The following is an 18,778-nucleotide window of genomic DNA, read 5'->3' as shown; positions in this document are numbered from 1 at the left end:
ATAGATCAAAGCGGTAGTAGAACTTAGCCCACCGATCAACCAAGCAGAATATCAGACTTAACCGAGACAGTTCTATCCTAGTTGATCAACGGATTTTGACAAACTAGAACTTATATTCCGAAGCTAACAAACTCCGCACCGAAAGCCTAAGCAAGTCGAAGGTCTTGAGGTGATGTGCCAAGTTGAATTGATCTGCTAATAATTTACAAGGACCCCGGACACTTATATTCATAGCCCAGGGAAATAACTAACTGGATAAGAATCCGCTACTAACTTTACACTGTCCGTACTCTAATTAAATAACAAAATCCTAAACAAACTTCAAGATAAATCCTAATTAATCTACACGGACTCACAGTTAAATACTGAACCTATCTCCAAGCTTTGGGCCTAATCGGACTCCCATCCTTGTCCGATCTAGACTCTATCGGCTGCAACCACATCACACTCAGTTTCCTGTCTCCAGCCGATTCGAGCCTTCCTATCCGATTCGGTCTTCAACCATGTTTCAATCCATAACGCCTATTTGCCAAAATCTGGCGTTAACAACTTGACGATGATGAAAGCGGCTAGCGTGGGGACAAAGGAGGCTAAGATGGAGATGAGGACACCACTCGACGACAATGGAGTCAACCACCATGGAGGCAATGGAGCCTTGCGGCAACAGATGTGGCTAGTGTGAGGCGAGGTCACCACTCAGTGGCGACAATAGCTGCTGACATGGGGACAAGGTCTACTTAGTGACAGTCGACAGCAGCTGGTGTAGTGGTCAAGAAATTTGGTATGGGTGATAGATGCAACTACTATGGGGATAAGGCCACTACTTGATGGTGGATGCAACATGTGTGGGAACATGGTCACCATTTGATGGACACAATGTCACCACTTGGCAGTGGTGATGGATGCGGCCAACATGTGGATAAGATCACTACATGGCAACAATTCAGGCGATTGATTATGGAGGTGAAGCTCAGGGACGACTGCTTATGCAGCCTGAGTAGACGTGATGGAGGTGATGAAGCTCAGGATGGTGAATCTATCCTGGTGGCAATGGTGGATGCAACTATCATGGGAATGAGGTCACAGGTAGTGAAGTCCGATGGTGATGATATATGCGGCCGTTGTGGTGACGAGGTCGTCACTCGGTGGTAGCGAAGGTGCCCGACCTCTGTGGTGGTGGATTTGGCTGATGTCATGATCAGGACACCACTTGGTGGCGGCGAGGGCAATAGATCATGGAGGCTATATAGCCTGATGGTGGTGGTGGATTCGGTTGACGTGGTGACAAACATATCACCTTTTGTAGGAGATCAAAGTGGTGACAGCACTATTGGCAATTGATTCATCGTACTCATGAAAATTGATCTTATTGCTACCCTACCGGATGTGTCAACTGTTGATGTTCTACATATTGAGGGTGGCACATGAGACCAAAATCACGATAGTGTGCTAGAGATAGGGGATTATCTAGGTTCAGACCTTCGACTACAAAGTAATATCATAGTCCTACTGGCTGACATTTACCCATGTGTATTAGTGGGCGTGGAATATCTTGTCCTTGAGAGACCCAGGTTCCCTTATATACAAAGGGAAAGGGTTACATGGTAGGTAAGTAGCCAAATATGGTTTCAGTTTCCTTTGCATGCTATTGTTTGATTGGAATTCTATTCGTGGAATACAATACAACATATTATATGAGTTTCTAGCATAATCTTATATATCCTAGATATAGGCTACCTCGTATCTATAGTTAGTTATGTCTTATGTGGTTACCTGGTATCCATATCCTCTATACTTATAAAAATAAGTATTATCCATATAGCTCTGAAGTTACCCTTCCTAACATGCTGTCCTCCATCAATGCTTAAAAGATTGTTTATTTTTATGTTGAATTTCATATATTTACAGCTTACAAAGAAAGTTTTATTTTACTTTGGAAATTGTATTATCATCAAATCATCTATTTTATTATATTTTTATTTTGAATTTTAATTACTCCATGTAGTGTTCTATATGTATTTTCAATTCTCTTTATTTTTAATCCGAATTTTATATATTTAAAATTGTCTTTCTACTTTTTTTATTTCTAGGATTAGTTGAGGAGGCCTCTGAAAGCGACTCCAATACAACAGCGTGAAAAGTGCCAAAACCACCAAAATACTGAAATGATAGTCTCCAATGGTTGATTGACATGTATGAGGGTTTCCACAAAATTATTATTTTATTTAATTTTTCCACCCAATATTCCATATCTTTAGTCAATTCACCTATCTTTAAGGCACCGTAGCTGTGATTCAAACTGACTAATATTCTATTCCAATTAAATAATGTTGCAAATGCTTCTTGAGGGTGCGTGTCGTCCTCATGAAAGAATCCAGGTGACTTTTCTCGGAATTATTCGTTTCTAGTCATTGCTTCGTTTAATTAGGTTGGACACAAAAATCACCCGTCCCAACTCTTATCGGCTCTTATGCCCAACAGAAATAGAAGACTAAAATACTCTCGCCACTGTAACAAATGACAATACAATTATCTTCTACTTTATCTATTCTTAATGTATTTATTTATTGCTTTTACAAACTCCAATATAATAATTATTAAAATAAAATTATTTTAGAACAAAAATTATTAAGTATTTTGAAACGGATTTAAGCGTTTGTGTCACCAGATTGATAAGATACCAATGATCATCCCATATCAATGCCATCACCGAGCAAGCCTCTGAGCGAGAAACTGACAATTAGCGCTCTCCGTAAATTAATCTCCCACGACTCTATAACGAGAAACTACAGTCCCAACTTCCGAAAGGTATATGTACGTTCAATGATCCTAGAAATCAAAATTAATACTACCTCTGTCCATAAATGTTTAACGCTGTTAACCTTTTTATACGCATTTGACTATTCATCTTATTTAAATTTTTTTTGTCAAATATGTAAAGCTATATATATGCATAAAAATATATTCAACAATACACGAAATGATATAAAAAATTAATAATTATGTAAATTTTTTGAATAAGACGAACGGTCAAACATGTATAAAAAAGTCAACAGCGTCAAACATTTAGTAATGGAGGGAGTAAATATGAAGTTGTGCACACCTGGTGATGAATTCGATGCCCAGGTGAAACGCAGTTTCGCCTGAGCCCTAGGGTGACCTGGCGGGTGACTAGGCCAGCAGCTACCGCCACACCTAGGCCCCTCTCCCCACCTCGCCGCTGCCGAAGCGGCTCGCCAGCAAGCCGAGCAGCTGCATGGACGGCAACGGCGAGGCTTTCCTCCGTGGTGGTCGTCGTCTGGAAGGGCAGGGGCAGCGTGGAAGAGCAACGGGCCAGCCAGCATCGGAAGGGGAAGGCAGCCGACGGCGTGAGAACGAGGATGGCTTCTGGCGCTCCAACGTACGACCTAAGGCACTCGGGCTGCGGCGAGAGGGAGGCGTGGATGGAGGGGCGGCTGCGGATGCCCGTTGGGCCAGATCTGGACGGCATGGGGGCTCTCCAAACGGCGGCGCAATTATCGATAGCTGTGCGCACATGAGGCGCTCACGCTACTCAATCGGGCCGTCGAACCCAGCTACGACCGCAACATGTGCCTCGCCCTCTTCGACGCATGTCGTCGATGTGCACGGGGCCTGCTCCATCTGCCTCCTGTTGTCCCCTTGTGCAACGATGACAGCGGCGAGGCTCTTGGAGGCTCCTGCGAGCGGACTAGATGTGGGAACCGAGCTGCCCAGATGGAGGCAGGCGGTGGCCGGGGCAGGAGACGTGCATCGGTGAGGCCACGATGAGGTCGGCCAGAGGTTTGCTAGAGATGCGCAGCGGTGAGGCTGCATTGGCGGCGCACGCGTCGACGAGGGTCGAAGGCATGCACGACGAGGCCACATTAGCAATGCATGCAATGGCGAGGCTAGGAGCCACGCGGTGAGTCAAATCTGGATGGCGTTGACGCGTGGTTGATTCGAGATAGAGGTGGAAGTCAGAGAGGAACACCCTCCGCTGCTTTCTCCTCCTCCACCCCTTGCTGTCAAGACACTCACCCTGTCCTTCTCCATCGCCCCCTCGCTGGTTTCTCGACGGCGACAGTGTGTGGAGGGGTTGGGAGAGAAATTGGGCCTGGGTGCCTGCACCTATGGCAGTGGCACCGGGACTTCGTGGGTGGTTTGGCAACGGCATGGGTGTCTGCGGGTAAATATGTAGGGATGGGTGGAACTGGCTGACGAAAGGCTATGGTGGGCTTAGACCCATCAGACAACGATGACGTCTTAGGCGCTGTTACACCAACTTAGAGGCGTCGTTATAGCATTCTTCTCCTAGCTCTTTCTCGAGGTGAAAACCTTTTTCATCGTTTGACGAGCGGTGGCAGCATTCACTATTTGAAGAAGTTTACCTTTGCACTCTCTTGCATAGTTCGGATAGCCTAGGTTATTTGGTGAAGCCCTCACTGCCCTAACAGTCTAGCACCTTCCACTTCCAGTTGATAGCTCGATCTCTTGTTTCGTGGCTACTAGGTGAAGTCGGAGCTGCCTCACTATTTGAAGTACGACGAAGCTTGGCAACGATAACACGTTGTAGTCTCCTTTCAGCGGTTCTGATGCTCTCTAGGTTTAGGTCTTGGTGCTTGGTAGTTAGGGCTGAGGTCCACTGTGGGACATTACTACTGGTTTTGGTTCTCTGGGCAACTTGTTTGGCGATGATGTAATAGTCGTGCAGTCGGAGCTGCTGTGCCGCAGGCGGCAAGCTCGACAATGATAACATGATTATTACAAAATCAGAACCTTGATGTTGTCTTCAGGCAAACTCAACTGTTTTTCTCGCTTTGGGCTCTATCTGTCTTTAGTTGGTGGTTTAATTTGGTGTACCTTGTGTCCTGTAAGTTGTTTCGGCCACGAGTTTTTTCTTTTTCCCGTAGGCAGCCTAGGGCTTTTACTCATTCTTAATGAAATATAATTGGCAGTGTTGGTTTAGTTAAAAAAAAAAGTTGTGCACACCTTTTAATAATGTAGACCCTTTTATCTATTAAGCTAAAATTCAAAAATGAACTAATATATGTAAAATATGATTAAAATTCTATTATGTGTTTACAATTTTATTATTAATAATATAGCACGTGCAACGAGCCGATCGGGGACCAGTATGATATAATTCTGAATGGAGTGTGTACACATATATTCCATAATTTTTGGATTATATTTGGCTTGAATATATTCCATAATTTTTGGAATAACTTTTGGCTTGAACAAACCTTCAAACAAGGAAAAACTTCTATATCATCAATAGCTGTAATGTCACAAATGTCGGTGGTTCAGTACCATCAAATTCGCGATAAACATAAAACGTTTTTTATACACAAATACAGACCTCCATCCAGGTTGAATAAGGATTCATATCAGCACAACTTTTTATTCAAGACGTAGTAGAAAAATCACTAAATATCGCGGACATTTGAATTTTACTGTCTTACAAAGCCCAGGTGAATGGAGAAACAAACGGCACGCTCAATCATACCCAACTGAACCGCGTATTTGCAGATAATGCTCTAGTCGCAACCTCCAACTCCACGGCTAGATAGATCTTCCAAGTACTTCTCCACAATATCCAAGCCACATAACTCCTTCACCACCGTCATTGGCGCCGGGACATCAAGCTGAAATGTGAGCAACGAGCTTCCAGATCCAGTGCCACTTGCAAACTCTATCCTCGCTGCTCGGATCGCCTCTCGCACCGCACAATGGACGGATGCTGCAAGAACAACGGCAGGTTCCCCGGAAGCTAGTACAAGCAGTAGGTAAATTACCTAAGCCAATGTTTTACTCCCAGATGCAAGAGAATCGTATGAGATTAACTAAATAGCACTATTACCTTTTGAAGAAAGCACACGGTGCTTGTGATGTCCGGTGTTGAGCACCTCTGCGTTGAACTGCTTTGGGATTGTGTCCACGCTTGGGATCTTGTAGTCCCAGGTGCTGTTGCTAATAACCAGGCCGTCACTGTTTGTCTGGTGTTCTTCGTATATGAAAAAACCAATTCCTTGTATAAAGGAACCTTCAATCTGTAAGACAGAAGTAGAGATCAAACATGATGCATCAACATGTATTAAGCTAGAATTACTTGTTAAACATGACTATGGATATTTGGTTCAGATTGTGTTTTGGTATCATGCAAAATTTTGGGTGCTTAGAGTAAAAACTGTGTTTTGGTATCAGGACAAATGATCCAATCTGACATGGTTGATCAGTTTGCTCTGCAAGCACATCTACTTATGTCTGCTCATATAATTGGGTGATTTACTCTATATATGCCAGTAAAAGGCTTTTGACGTAAACGTGTGCTCTTATCTGCCATCACTAAGTAGAACAAACAATTACATAAAAAGGGAGCATGGCCATCTAAAACTTGATACATAATTGTGTGATCAAAACTCTTCTATTTATATAGAGATGTTTTAGGGTGCTCCATCTTACCTCTAGAGAGGTAAGAGAATTATGACAAATCCTAGCCATTCAATTTTGATAGATTATTTTTTCAAAATATATTTTCTTTCCTACCATAAATACATTAACCAACAAAGGAAAGTACCGATGTACATTGTTCTTGTGCATGTGTGCAATACAAGAAAAATATATACTGCACATGTAATCAATATACTAAAAAAAATATTATGAACAAATTTATATATATATGAACAAGTTATATGTTGTCGATCGATATGTAAATACAAATTGGACGCATTTAAAAATATTTTGAATGTTTTGAATTGAAGGCAAATAGTATAAAAGTTCATCATATAGCATACAAAAATGTATTCAACATCATGAAAATGAGTTACAAAAATCATTAGTTTAATTAACTGAATTTTGAATTTCATAAAATTTTAAACAAGGAAACTTCCTTTCATTCCTCATTAGAAGGCAATAATTGGCTTTTATTGCCATTTAACGATAATAAATAATTCTTACCCCCTATGAGGTAAGATAATTATTAGCCATTGGATTAATATTGGATGGAGGGTCCATAATAACTTGGGTGCACTGTAAAAAGATCCATTTATATAACACACAAGAAATAATACTTTGAACTGAAATATGTAGCAAACCTGGCCCAAATCTACAGCAGGATTCAAGCTTTTGCCACAGTCATAGATAAGATCACTCCTTAGTATGGTAATTGCTCCAGTAAGAAGATCAATCTCAACCTGCATCCAGGATATTTTCAGCATAAAAAAGGATTGCATATAGAAATTATGCAATAGCTGAATTGTGCATTGCTAATTGAAATTATGCAATAACTGAACTGCACATTGCTGACTTCCAGTTCGAAATTTACGCACCTCACTTGTACCAGCTCCATAATTCAAATAAAAGTTGGAGTCTTGGTCAGGTACCCAGTATGTGCTCGCTGACAAATTAACATTTTCCTGAGAGGCCTGCGTGTGAACTTGTAATTACATAATGGTGAAGTGTAGCATATTAACAGACAGGAAACTGCTGCCAAGGGGAACCAACCTATCTATTAGCAAAGTACATCACATCACATGATGTCAAGAATTCTTAAGATGATCATAAATGTAGCAATAAAAATTCTCTAAGTCCACAGAAAATAAATTTAAAATTCTTCTATGATATCATGATGGAGAAAGACCAGCGATATTGCAAGCAGACAATGGGTAGGTCTCCTTTTTCTCTTTCTTGATATTGGAATGAATTTGTATTTCAATTGATAGCAAGAATTGAGAACTATTTACTGCATGATTATTTTTTCTGGGGTTCTTATAACATTGCAGCAATTGGATGAATTTGCTAGTGGGGACATTGTTCACTTACATGAAAAAATGGTATTCTAGTTTGCTCTGCATAAAATAGAAATTATAGAAAACAGAAATCACCTGGGAAATCAATGTATCCCATGAGACTGTGACTGACTGTGATTGCAGCCTATCCATGACTGGCTTTAATCTGTCAATCAGCATGTTGCACGCCTGAAGAATTGCTGCACAGCTAGATTCAGATGTAGTGCTGCCAGCAGTAAGACCACCTTGAATTAAGTTCAATGTATCAGATTGAAGAACACGGATTCTGTCAAGAAGACCTTCACACCCCTTAGGCCACAACTGTCCCAAAGCAAAAGCTGTCATCTGTTGTACTTTCGTCCACAGTCCTTGCCCAAGTTCGATTCCTCCAACCTCAACAACAATGGAGCCATCAGTGAGCACAGAAACCCTTCCAGGTGCCGGTCTTGGTTCTACCTTAAAAATGAGGGGGATAGAAGAAATGCCCCGCTTTCGCCACTTATTGCAACTGTTAAACTTCTTGATGGATTCAACATGTTGCAAGTAGCTAGAAGTCGAAGCTAATCTATCAAAAATAGAATGTAATGTGTATGTCGAAGATTCGCCTGCACTATCTGGGTAGAACAAAACAAGGCTATCATAGGTGTGAAAATTCTTTTGCCTGATGGTGTTTGCGTCAAGGGAGAGTACTGAAGCAACATGCTCAATGACGGCTTCAGCAATGAAAGACCCTTGTGTATCTCCAGGAGCACGCATCACTGATTTGGATGTGTTGTTTGTTTTGCAGAGTTTGATGTGAAATGAAAGTGCACCCCAGTTGTACTTCTTCAGACCTGATATAATAGTACCTGGTATTACTGGGCTTGCATCAGCAGATATCCCGGCATTTAGTAGTATGTCCAGGTGCAAGGCAGTAATTTTCCCATCAGACTTGAAACCAACAGAGTAACGGGCTTTTATCGGGTGCCGACCACCAACCATGACCATGTCAGTATTGCGATTGAGATACATGCGGACAGGACGATGTAATGTGTGTGCACAGAGTGCAGCTGCTGTTGCAATCTACAAAAGCATATGGATCAGTCAGAATCAACACGTAAGACTTTAGTTGTTCTTTCTTTCATGGAGTTCATTTCATGGTAAGAGCATCGGTACTTCCTATAAACATTTTGTTGGAAGAAAAATCAAAGAATGCATAATAGGATTATCAAACCAGTATTCAGCACAGTAAAGATCTAATGCTTCTTAATTCAGGGGGGATTTAAGTGCAAGTGGAAACAAGAACATTCTGAAACAGTTGTTGGAAACTAGCCAAGAGTTCATGAACGTGAATGACATGGAAAATGTAAAAGCACTATAAATTCCCCTTCATAGTAAAACATAGCAATTACTAGACTGATAATTATCTAGATTCTCACATGGAGTGATCTGACTGCCTTTCCACCAAAGCCACCTCCAGCCCTTCTGGTAATGACACGTACACTGTTGAATGGAATGCCGAGACACTTGGAAATGACATTCTGTGCGAGCTCAGGGAATTGTGATGAACTGTATACTGTAATGGTCTTATCTTCATCTGGAATTGCTAGTGCTGTCTGTGTTTCCATATAGAAATAGTACTGAGAAGCAAGTTTGACCTGTAATCATCAATGTCATGTATTATTACACAAGAAAATATTTATCCTACCTTGTTTTTGATTAGTCTTACTATACAGCATAAACAAATTGGTCAGTTCGATTGCAAATTGGTCACGTCAGTAACAGGGAGTAGCATTTACTTTCAAGTATATTATTGCAATTACAGTTTCCAAATTAACTGGTACCCATCAAAATTTGTTTCAAGGATCAAGTATAAACACGGTAACATTTCATCCTTTTTAAGAAAATTATCATGGTTATATAGCTAACAGTTCACAATTTAAAAAAAATATTATAAATATACAGTTAACAGTTCATAATCTGATAAGAAAATTGTTCTGATATTCTAGTTATATCTGAAAAGAAAAGGTATCATGCACTCCAACAATGTCACAAAGAGAATGAAGTAATAGTATGTTTCTGTTCACTGGTTTCAACAAAAAAAAACATGCGGATGCTTGGTAGAAGTAGAAGAGTATCTCATAACTCCCACTCATCTGTTAATAATGCAACTAAGATGGTATTCAGAGGAACCACATGGAAAGTAAAATTGACATACTTCTTCTGATATGATCTTGTGGTCAGCTTCTGCCATGCCCTTAGAAAAATCACCAACTTCCTTGGGAGCCCTATCAGGTGGAACCTGGAAATAGCTATTATTTTGCACAGCTTGTTCTACTGTTAAGATTGGTGCCTTTAAACCATCTGTGCTATATTCAACAACTGCCTGTTTTGCTGCCATATCAGCATATCGTTGTGTTTCTGCAATCTGAGTAAGCATCATGTTTCAGTGTGATGAATATGGAAGAAAACAAACCCATAAATAAAATCCAAAAAATTGTCTCATAATAGAACAGTTTTCTGTTAAGGCTAAAATATTAAAAATATGAGAAGATAAGTACCACAACACCAAGAGCTTGTCCAGCAAACTCAGCAATTGGATCAGCAAATAGTGGTTCTTCATCCCCAAACAAGAATGTTGATCCAATATTTCGTCCACCAGTTGGAATATCCTTGGCAGAAACAAAAGTAATGATCTTCTTTGATGCCAAAGAAGGTTTGAAATTTATACTTTTCACAGAAGCAAGAGGTTGTGTGCTGTAAACAAATTCTCCGTATAGGCAATTCTTTGGAGCAGGAATATCATCTACATATACAGCCTCTCCTGCATTGCACAAGAGTAGTTTATATCTAATTCTCTAAGAAGGACTCATAGAAAAATATCACTTTTGTTATTTTTGTAAATGCAAAATGCAATGTAATTAGATTACCACATACCAGAAGCTTGAAGCTCAACTTTATACTTCTTGATTGGATCTCCAACAGGTTTATATTCATCACCGGAAAGTGCTTCCCTTCGTGAAGACAATGGCATGTTATGGACATCATTATCTACCAAATCTTCAGAAATATTCTGAATTTTTTCAGGCTCTATCATGCTTTTACAAAGTGGAGAGAGGAAACTGAAAAGAAATCCAACAGCCACACTAACTCTGTATTCGGGATGAGTTGTTCCTTCCATTGGTACAACTGTTTCTCTAAGCAACTTCACTGCTTCAAGCACAACAGATGCAGTAAGTATTTTTCCTGTCAGGTGCTCCTCAACCTTCCTTGCTCTAATAGCATGCTCAGTTCCATAGGCACCAAAAGCCAAGTGCAGGTTACTTAATACATTATCACCTGATGATTTATCCAAGGTAACATGTCCCAGAAAAGCAGAATTAACATATGAAACAGCGTTGCCGAGAGGACGAGGAGCTGCTCGATAAGTTTCAAATATCAAAGTATTATCTTTATTACAGTCTGAAGCCCAATGTGGAATAAATATATTGAGAAGTAAAGTACTGTGATCAAGAGGAGGTTGCTCAAGGAACTGTTCCAAAGTAACATGTAGTGTTTTTGAAGAAACCTGGAGACTAACTGTTGCAGCGGCACCAAGAAGTATGGTAGCAATGTCAGAGCGAAAAGGGTATTTGTGTGCCAAAATTATGTTTCCTCCAATGCTTGCTGTGTTCCGGACAAATGGTGAAGCAACTTTGCTCATGTGATCAGCAAGTTTTCTGAAAACCACACTCCCATGTGGAGATGATATGGATTCACTTTCTTGTTTAAGAATTTCAATGGTCCTGGCAATTGTCGTAGCTGCTCCAATTTCAATGCCCTTGTCTTTCCTTACAATAGATGAAAGTTCTGGAATTCCTGCAATGTCAATATACCTGTCAAAAAGGTCTTGATCCTTATAAACACCAGCACTTGTGTTGCCAACCACCACTTTCACTGAGCTTTCACTAAATAAACTAGAATTTACTAACTTAAAGTATTGTTTGATACTTTTGGGACAATACCATCCCTCCCTGGGGCTTGAAACAGTAGCATCATTCATATAATCTAATGATGCTTTGATCTCGGATTTAAGGAAATCCGGGAAGGTACAGATTCCACCACCAAGTGTGTAGTTTGGCAATTTGCTAACATCTGGGTACTTGTCACCTTTTTTCCAGAATGTATTAAGGCCTAGATCCTCCAAGTCAACATCTGAAGCAAAACTTTTGCAGGCATCAACAATTGGTCGGTAACCAGTGCATCGGCACATGTTGCCTGAGAAAGACCTTTCTGCTTCTGATACAGATAGCTTTGAGAATCCTTTTGGTGGTTCAGGCTCCTTAGATTTGTCGGCATTGATAAGAGAGGAGAAAATAGACATGCACATACCAGGGGTGCAGAAACCACACTGGGAGGCATGAAATCCAGACATTCTTTTCTGAATAGCATGAAAGCCATTTTTGGTATTCCCCAGACCCTCAGTGGTGATAATTGAACAGAAATGTATACTATAAAGGAGTGTTAGACATGAGCTTGCATTGAATTCAGTCACTTCATCTGTCTTTGGATCATACTTGGCTACAAGGATTACACAAGCCCCACATCCACCTGCATTAATGCAAAAAATATGAAACAATGAATAACTCATGACATGTTATATTTATAACCTGCTATCTATTTCACATGTTAAAGGAATTGCAGAACTGAATCGAAAGAACACTGAACTAGAACCATCACACTTGCTGTTCTTGTTTTTTTCAATACTTGAATCAAACAAAATAACCAAAAAAACTCACAAAAGAACAAAATAATTTTACAAAAGGAAATAATAGTCACGGCCATTAGCATCATACAAACCGTGGGTGAATTCTGTGGTAATGGTGGGATCAATCATGGCAATCCCCTGTTTAACAGGAGAAGTTCAAATTATTGGAATATATGAACATACACTTTTTAGTAAAAATGAATAACAGCAAATTTCCATGCAAAAAAGAACTGCAAATTGTCTACACAGGAAACTCCCTCCCAATTCTCTCCCAGGCAATTAAAATAGTGTGAGCTAACCCCCTCGAATACTATAAGCCCCTCAAAGGCAAAGCTCAAAGTGACATTTTCCAACAAACTAGTCACATACATGTGCTTCGTAACGGAACTATACTTGACAAGAAAATAGTTAGCTCAAAGCACAAATTTTATTTCCTATGAAACGACGTGGGACTTTTTTTCTGTAGTAAAGACAACCAATACATTTGTAATCTTACCAAATTTTGACATTATCAATGTTTAGCATGGGAACAAACCAAACACATTTCGTAACACATCTGCCAAATTCTGGTAATTCCAGAAAATAACCCAAACCTGACACCGCTCTAAAATGTGCCAAAGCACCAACGTCAGAAATCAACAATTCACAACCTCAGAAACCCAAATGTCCAATCCCTGTAAGCAAGCAGCTCCCCCAGCAAAACAAGCTAGCCCGCCAGGAAAACTGCATCTAGAACTCCGGCCGCGTCTACCGAAACTGGTCCGGCGAGTTACCTCATCGAGCTCGTGAATCCCAGGAGGAGGGGAAGGCGCGGGGGGCGAAGCGGGCAGACGGCATGGCAGTGTGGAAGGCGCCGCCAGAGACGCGAGCGCCAAGCACTGGATCCTGAAGGGGCGCGGGGCGCGGGGCGCCGCCGTGCTTGCCGGCTGATGGGGTGCACCGCGCCATGGGGATGGGAGAGCGGAGATCAGCTGGAGTTGGGGTTTTGGCGATTTTTGGCAGGAGTCTCTTGTTGCTTCCACGGTTTCTAGTGGGCCAACCTGAATCTTCGATTGCACTTCGGTGCGTAAAAAATCCTCATTACAGATTTATTTACGAAATTGCTAAGGGTGTATGTGGTCGGTGGAATATGCTTGATGAAAGATGGCTCTTTAGATTTTTGATGTATTCGGTGCGTATATAAAATTGGATATAGTGACCGAGAAAGGCAATATTCTACGAAGATGTTCCGCCAAATTGATCATTAGTGATTGTTTAGTGATAATTAGTTTGTTTTCATATCAATTTGTAATTACAAGTTTATATTAGTGTTAATTAATGGTGATAGATAAGAACTATGATAATTAATCTATATTATTATTTATTAGTAATTCAATACGTCCATCCATCCTCATCTATCCAATCAAATAAAAAATTAGATTATTTTATCCATCTAAGCAAACATAAAACCGTATCAGCACATAAAAAATGATAATTTTGAGAGGATTTCCATGTAGATTAATTTTTGACCTTCTGTTTTGCTCCGTGAGATCCGGCTACTCTTCTCTAGTTGTTTGGGTTTCTGGGTTGGTGAGTGATGAGAAAAAGGGGAGTTGATTGGGCCTAGACATAGGAGGTGGCGACGAGGGGTCGTGAATCGCGCAAGTGAATAGGAAATGATCGTGTTCTGTTTCTATTAGGAACAATCAAAGTCTGGATCAATTCGGAGGTCCTTGCCGACAATAGTGAGGTCCAGGGGTCGGTACAGATAGCGGATGAGCATATATATTGATCTGAGCAAGCAGAGGCAAAAGGAGATCACCCATTCACGATCCTTTAGATACACAGATCTCAAAGCCAATCCGACAGAGCTTGGGGTGTTTTCTGCCTAATGCAACCATTCCATTTATTTACTACTATTACTATGTCATAACATCTTTCTCAAACAGTAATTTACGGACACTTCAAACAAACAGCTTGATAGGTATATATATTTATATTTATGTGTAAATCAAGAGATATATAGTACAGAGTAATCCCGTTTTGTTCCAGAGAAACGGACATGTTACCTGCTATTTAATGATTAATCTTCCTCATGTCAAAAATAAAACTAATAATTAATCTCAGTGTCAATGTGACATTATCCGAAAGAGACGGGACAGCATCATTATATTCTGTCTATATATCTATCGAATCTTCGATACTTCTTAAGATCATGATATTAGAGTTTCTCTAACTGACAAATGGCAAATTAATATAGCATGTTTAGATCGATGACCCAAACTGAACGCGATTTCATAAGTCGTGACACGATATAAATCTCCAATCAAGAAAGATTAATTGCAGTGGTTTCGGTGGGAAAAAATGGGAAATTAATCGAGTACATGCATAATAACTATACGGAGAAAATTTTGCAATAACTAACTATTTGCCACTCTTCTATACGACGTTGTTGACTTTTATGTTTATATTTAAATATTTGTATTATTAAAAATATATGATTATTAATTATTTTGTGATAATTTAATTTTTTTATTGTAGAAACTTTAAATATGACTTATAACTTTGCATATTTGAATAAAAATTTAAATAAGACGAACGGTTAATTGTAAATCCGAAAATCAGTAGCGTCGTACTACAAATATGGAGGAAGTATGTGACGTTTAATCCATGTGTGTATGGCATATGAGTCTAATTAAAATATATATGTCATAGACATGTAAGATGAAAAATATGTAACATGTTATATACGTATAAAATGGTAAATATATAAACTTGGTACCGTAGCAGTGACAAATAGCTCGAAAATTTTACATATAGAAAAAAAAAAGGTACCGATAAAAAAAGATCTGATTAGACACGAATGAAGCAATCAACAGCGACTTGTAACCGATGGAACCATGTGATCCATGTGTGGTTAAAAGAATGAAGGCTGAGCTACCTAGTACAAAGTTTTCATGATCGATTGGACCAACACCACACACAAACAAACATAGTAGAAAGGAGGCTGTCACCTAGCTCTGATATATGCCTATGATCACGTACCGAGAGTTTTATGTTTGGAGTTGTCAAAAGAGTCGTATCACAACTTCTAGCTGGCCCCTCTTTGAGTGTGATATGTAACCCTCTTGTGTATATGTATGGGAAATTGCACGATCTAATCGATTTTGAATCCGAGACATCTTTGAAAGATTACCTACCACTCTCTTTACTTTTTATTTGAAGTCGTTCATTTTTAAATCTATATTTAACAATTCATTTTATTTAAATTTTATACAAATATATTATGTCGTTATTGATGTTTATTTAATATTAATTCATAACAAAATGATTAATAATTATATATATTAAATAAGACGAATGATCAAACATAAACCTACAAACGTTAACTGTATAAAATAAAAAAAACATATTAAGTATGTACATAGGTGTGCACGTACGTCCAATTATACTTAACAAGAGGAATACATCTTAGTTGGAGTGTGCTTTGCTTTTGTACCAGAAGAGAAATTACACATGTTCCCAATTCAGTGACGTGACATAGAAACACACATCGACACAACAAGTTCGGAGTGCATGTATCAAAATAACTTGTGTACCTAAAAAAGGAAATGAAATGTTTCGAAAAAAAACAAGAAAATGAAACATCTGTGTCACACTGACATGCACCGTAAGTGAAAAAAAAAAGGGACCCATCACGTCGTCACGATCACATCTGCTACTTTCGGATCTAGGGCCGTCTTGCAGTAAGATAAAAGTTAACTTATCGGAAAATATAATAATAGATTTATATATAATTAATTATTAATTATTAAAAAAATATGAAATAGACTAATATGATATTTTAAAACAACTTTTCTAATAAAATTTTTTAAAAAAATACACCGTTTATCAGTTCAGGAAGCGTACACGTGAAAAATGAGGAGGAGGCTGGACGTGGCCTATATCGATTTCCGAAGACAAAATGTGATTGCAGACGCTTCTTAATCTGTCCCTACTGAAATTTGCTTTCTATATATGCACCTTATATATACATCTGCTACTGAAATTTCAGATCGTGATTGACTACCTACTGTATGTAAGTTGGCAATAGTATTGTTAGATCCATTATGTGGGATCATATTTAAAATAAACCACAGAGATCCTGAGGCTATGAACACATAAGAGCACGAGATGCTAATAATTAAAAGCATCGAAGGTGTAATAAATTGATTAATTCCAGTTCTAGTAGTTATATATACTTGTAACCCGCGCTGCATGATGCGCCTTCACCATGGTTGATTTCTTGACATGATTAATTGAGAAATTAAAAGTAGCTAGTTATCAGTCACCAAAGAGACTAGTGATGAACATGCTGTGATCGATCAACTCGAGTGCAGAATTCTGGCAGCAGAGCAGACAGAGCACATATGTACTGCTAGCTTGGTGCAAATATGACTCATTTGAAATTAAGACAAATAGTGTTAATGCTCAAAAATCATTCAACACACTATTAACATATTATTTTTGCTTATAATACAAAGCCATTATAATGCTAGCACAATTAAGGGGTAGGATAAAAGTTTGAAAAATCTCACGATCAACTTATTCCAACAGATGCTAGTTTATTTTTATCCGTAGCAAAGCATAAATATCTAGCTATGCAGATGCTAGTATAAGCATATACCTTCTCCGCAGCCGAGTTTAGGGCCCTTGAATGGCGTGGAGGTGCGGATGAACTCCAGCAGTGTCGTCGACGGGTCCACCTCGGCGGCGGACACCTCCTGCCGCTCCCCGTTCAGCGCGAACACCACCCGCTCCATCGGCGCCACCACCTTCTTCCTCATCATCGTCATCATCGCCATGGCGGGCGTTTCGTGTAGCTAGCTAGCTATGGCAGCAGGGAGAGAGCTAGCCAGCGGCGCGCCCGGCGGTGGGCCGAGCAGTTGGAGCGGAGGAGTTAAATGCTAGCTAGTGCATGCGACCTCGATCTGGGATAGGGTGGCCATGTGTGCGTCGACTCGGGTTGCGTGACGGCGAGTAGCTAGCAGCTATCTCCAGGAGATGGCGACGGGCGCGAGGGAGACGATCGACGGACACGCACGCACCACGTAGGGATAGTTAGCGGGTACCCGACCGATGGGAACGGTACGCGTTCAATTTTTTAGTCATGGTAGTATCCATGCCCGACCTAAATTAATACGGGTACGGACGCGTATTTTTTTCCACCCGCGGGTAACATGTCGGGTACCCAAACGTAGCTTATATATTGAATTTTGGCTAAAGTTTTATTATGCTAGTCATGTAATAATATTTGTGATGTACTCCCTTTTTACTAAAAATTTTGATGTGATACATGTCTTGAACTTTTGATGTATGATGTAATATTGAATGGTTGAATCTCAACATTACATAATGTGCTACTATGATTAGTTTGTTGTATTTGTTGTAATATTTTATTACGGTATTTGTTAAACTTTTTATGTGTGATGCAATATTATATTATGAATATGTTGAAATGATTATTTTAATGTGCTTTTTACATGTGAAATGATACACCCGACGGGTACCCAGTACCCAATGAGTTCAGGTACAGGTATCATATTTTACCCGTAGGTACGGGTAAAAAATTCTATCCACAACCTTTGAGTTGACGGATGAGTAATTTTTCTACCCACACCAAACCCGATCTATTATCGTCCCTACACGCACACGCAGCTGGCCTGCGGTATGGGTGACTTGCGGATCGATTGGATTTTGCTCCCCGGCCGGCCCGGGCGGTGTGGTGCGTGCTGCACGCGCGAGCGACGAGCAGGAGAGAGGGCTGGCCGGGACGACTCCCATACCGGGGCGAGTGTGACCGACGTACCGTACGTGTGGTGCCGTTTATATTATACTCTCTTTTCTCCCTAAATATCTGAAACTGCTAATTTTTTTATACATGTTTGACCATTTGTCTTATTCAATAATTTGTATAGTTATTAATTATTTTTATATCATAGTTAAATATACTTTTATGCATATATATAGTTTTACATATTTTATAAAAATTTAAACAAAACCAATAGTAAAATGTATGTCAAAAAGTCAATGGAGTCAAATATTTAGGAATGAGGAGTGTATCGGTATGTGTATATATATACACACACCAAAAGATTATTATGTATATTCGCTTCAATGATTAATTATTTTTTTTGGTTCCAAACACTTGTTTGGTTATAAAAACATTGTAATCAAACAAATTATCAAAGGTAGTGTAGAAATGTTTCTATTATGCTATAAAATTTGAATAATGTGGTGCTTATAT

The 18,778-nt window shown here is 39.6% G+C and overlaps 1 protein-coding gene across 1 annotated transcript; it reads right to left on the bottom strand.

The window, feature by feature from the left end:
• Positions 1 to 5,317: 5,317 nt before the first annotated feature.
• LOC102707693 (putative aldehyde oxidase-like protein) lies at positions 5,318 to 17,408 on the bottom strand. Its single transcript, XM_006657550.3, has 10 exons — positions 17,159 to 17,408; positions 10,704 to 12,356; positions 10,328 to 10,590; positions 9,985 to 10,194; positions 9,206 to 9,424; positions 7,884 to 8,849; positions 7,329 to 7,424; positions 7,095 to 7,193; positions 5,861 to 6,050; positions 5,318 to 5,770 (listed from the first exon to the last, which is right to left on the bottom strand). Exons 1-10 carry the CDS (start codon positions 17,334 to 17,336, stop codon positions 5,538 to 5,540), a joined length of 4,107 nt encoding a protein of 1,368 aa, XP_006657613.3. The 5' UTR covers positions 17,337 to 17,408; the 3' UTR covers positions 5,318 to 5,537.
• Between the last annotated feature and the right edge of the window lie 1,370 nt (positions 17,409 to 18,778).

Source organism: Oryza brachyantha, chromosome 7, assembly GCF_000231095.2.
Source record: "Oryza brachyantha chromosome 7, ObraRS2, whole genome shotgun sequence".
In the NCBI taxonomy this organism is placed as follows: domain Eukaryota; kingdom Viridiplantae; phylum Streptophyta; class Magnoliopsida; order Poales; family Poaceae; genus Oryza; species Oryza brachyantha.
This window is presented reverse-complemented; position numbering and strand designations above follow the sequence as displayed.

Excerpts from the sequence above, each read along its gene's own strand:
- LOC102707693 (XM_006657550.3), bottom strand. The coding sequence starts at position 17,336 with ATGGCGATGATGACGATGATGAGGAAGAAGGTGGTGGCGCCGATGGAG. Across the intron at positions 9,425-9,984 it reads ACAAGATCATATCAGAAGAA|GTCAAACTTGCTTCTCAGTA; the intron begins GTATGTCAATTT and ends TGATGATTACAG. Across the intron at positions 8,850-9,205 it reads AGGCAGTCAGATCACTCCAT|ATTGCAACAGCAGCTGCACT; the intron begins GTGAGAATCTAG and ends ATGCTTTTGTAG.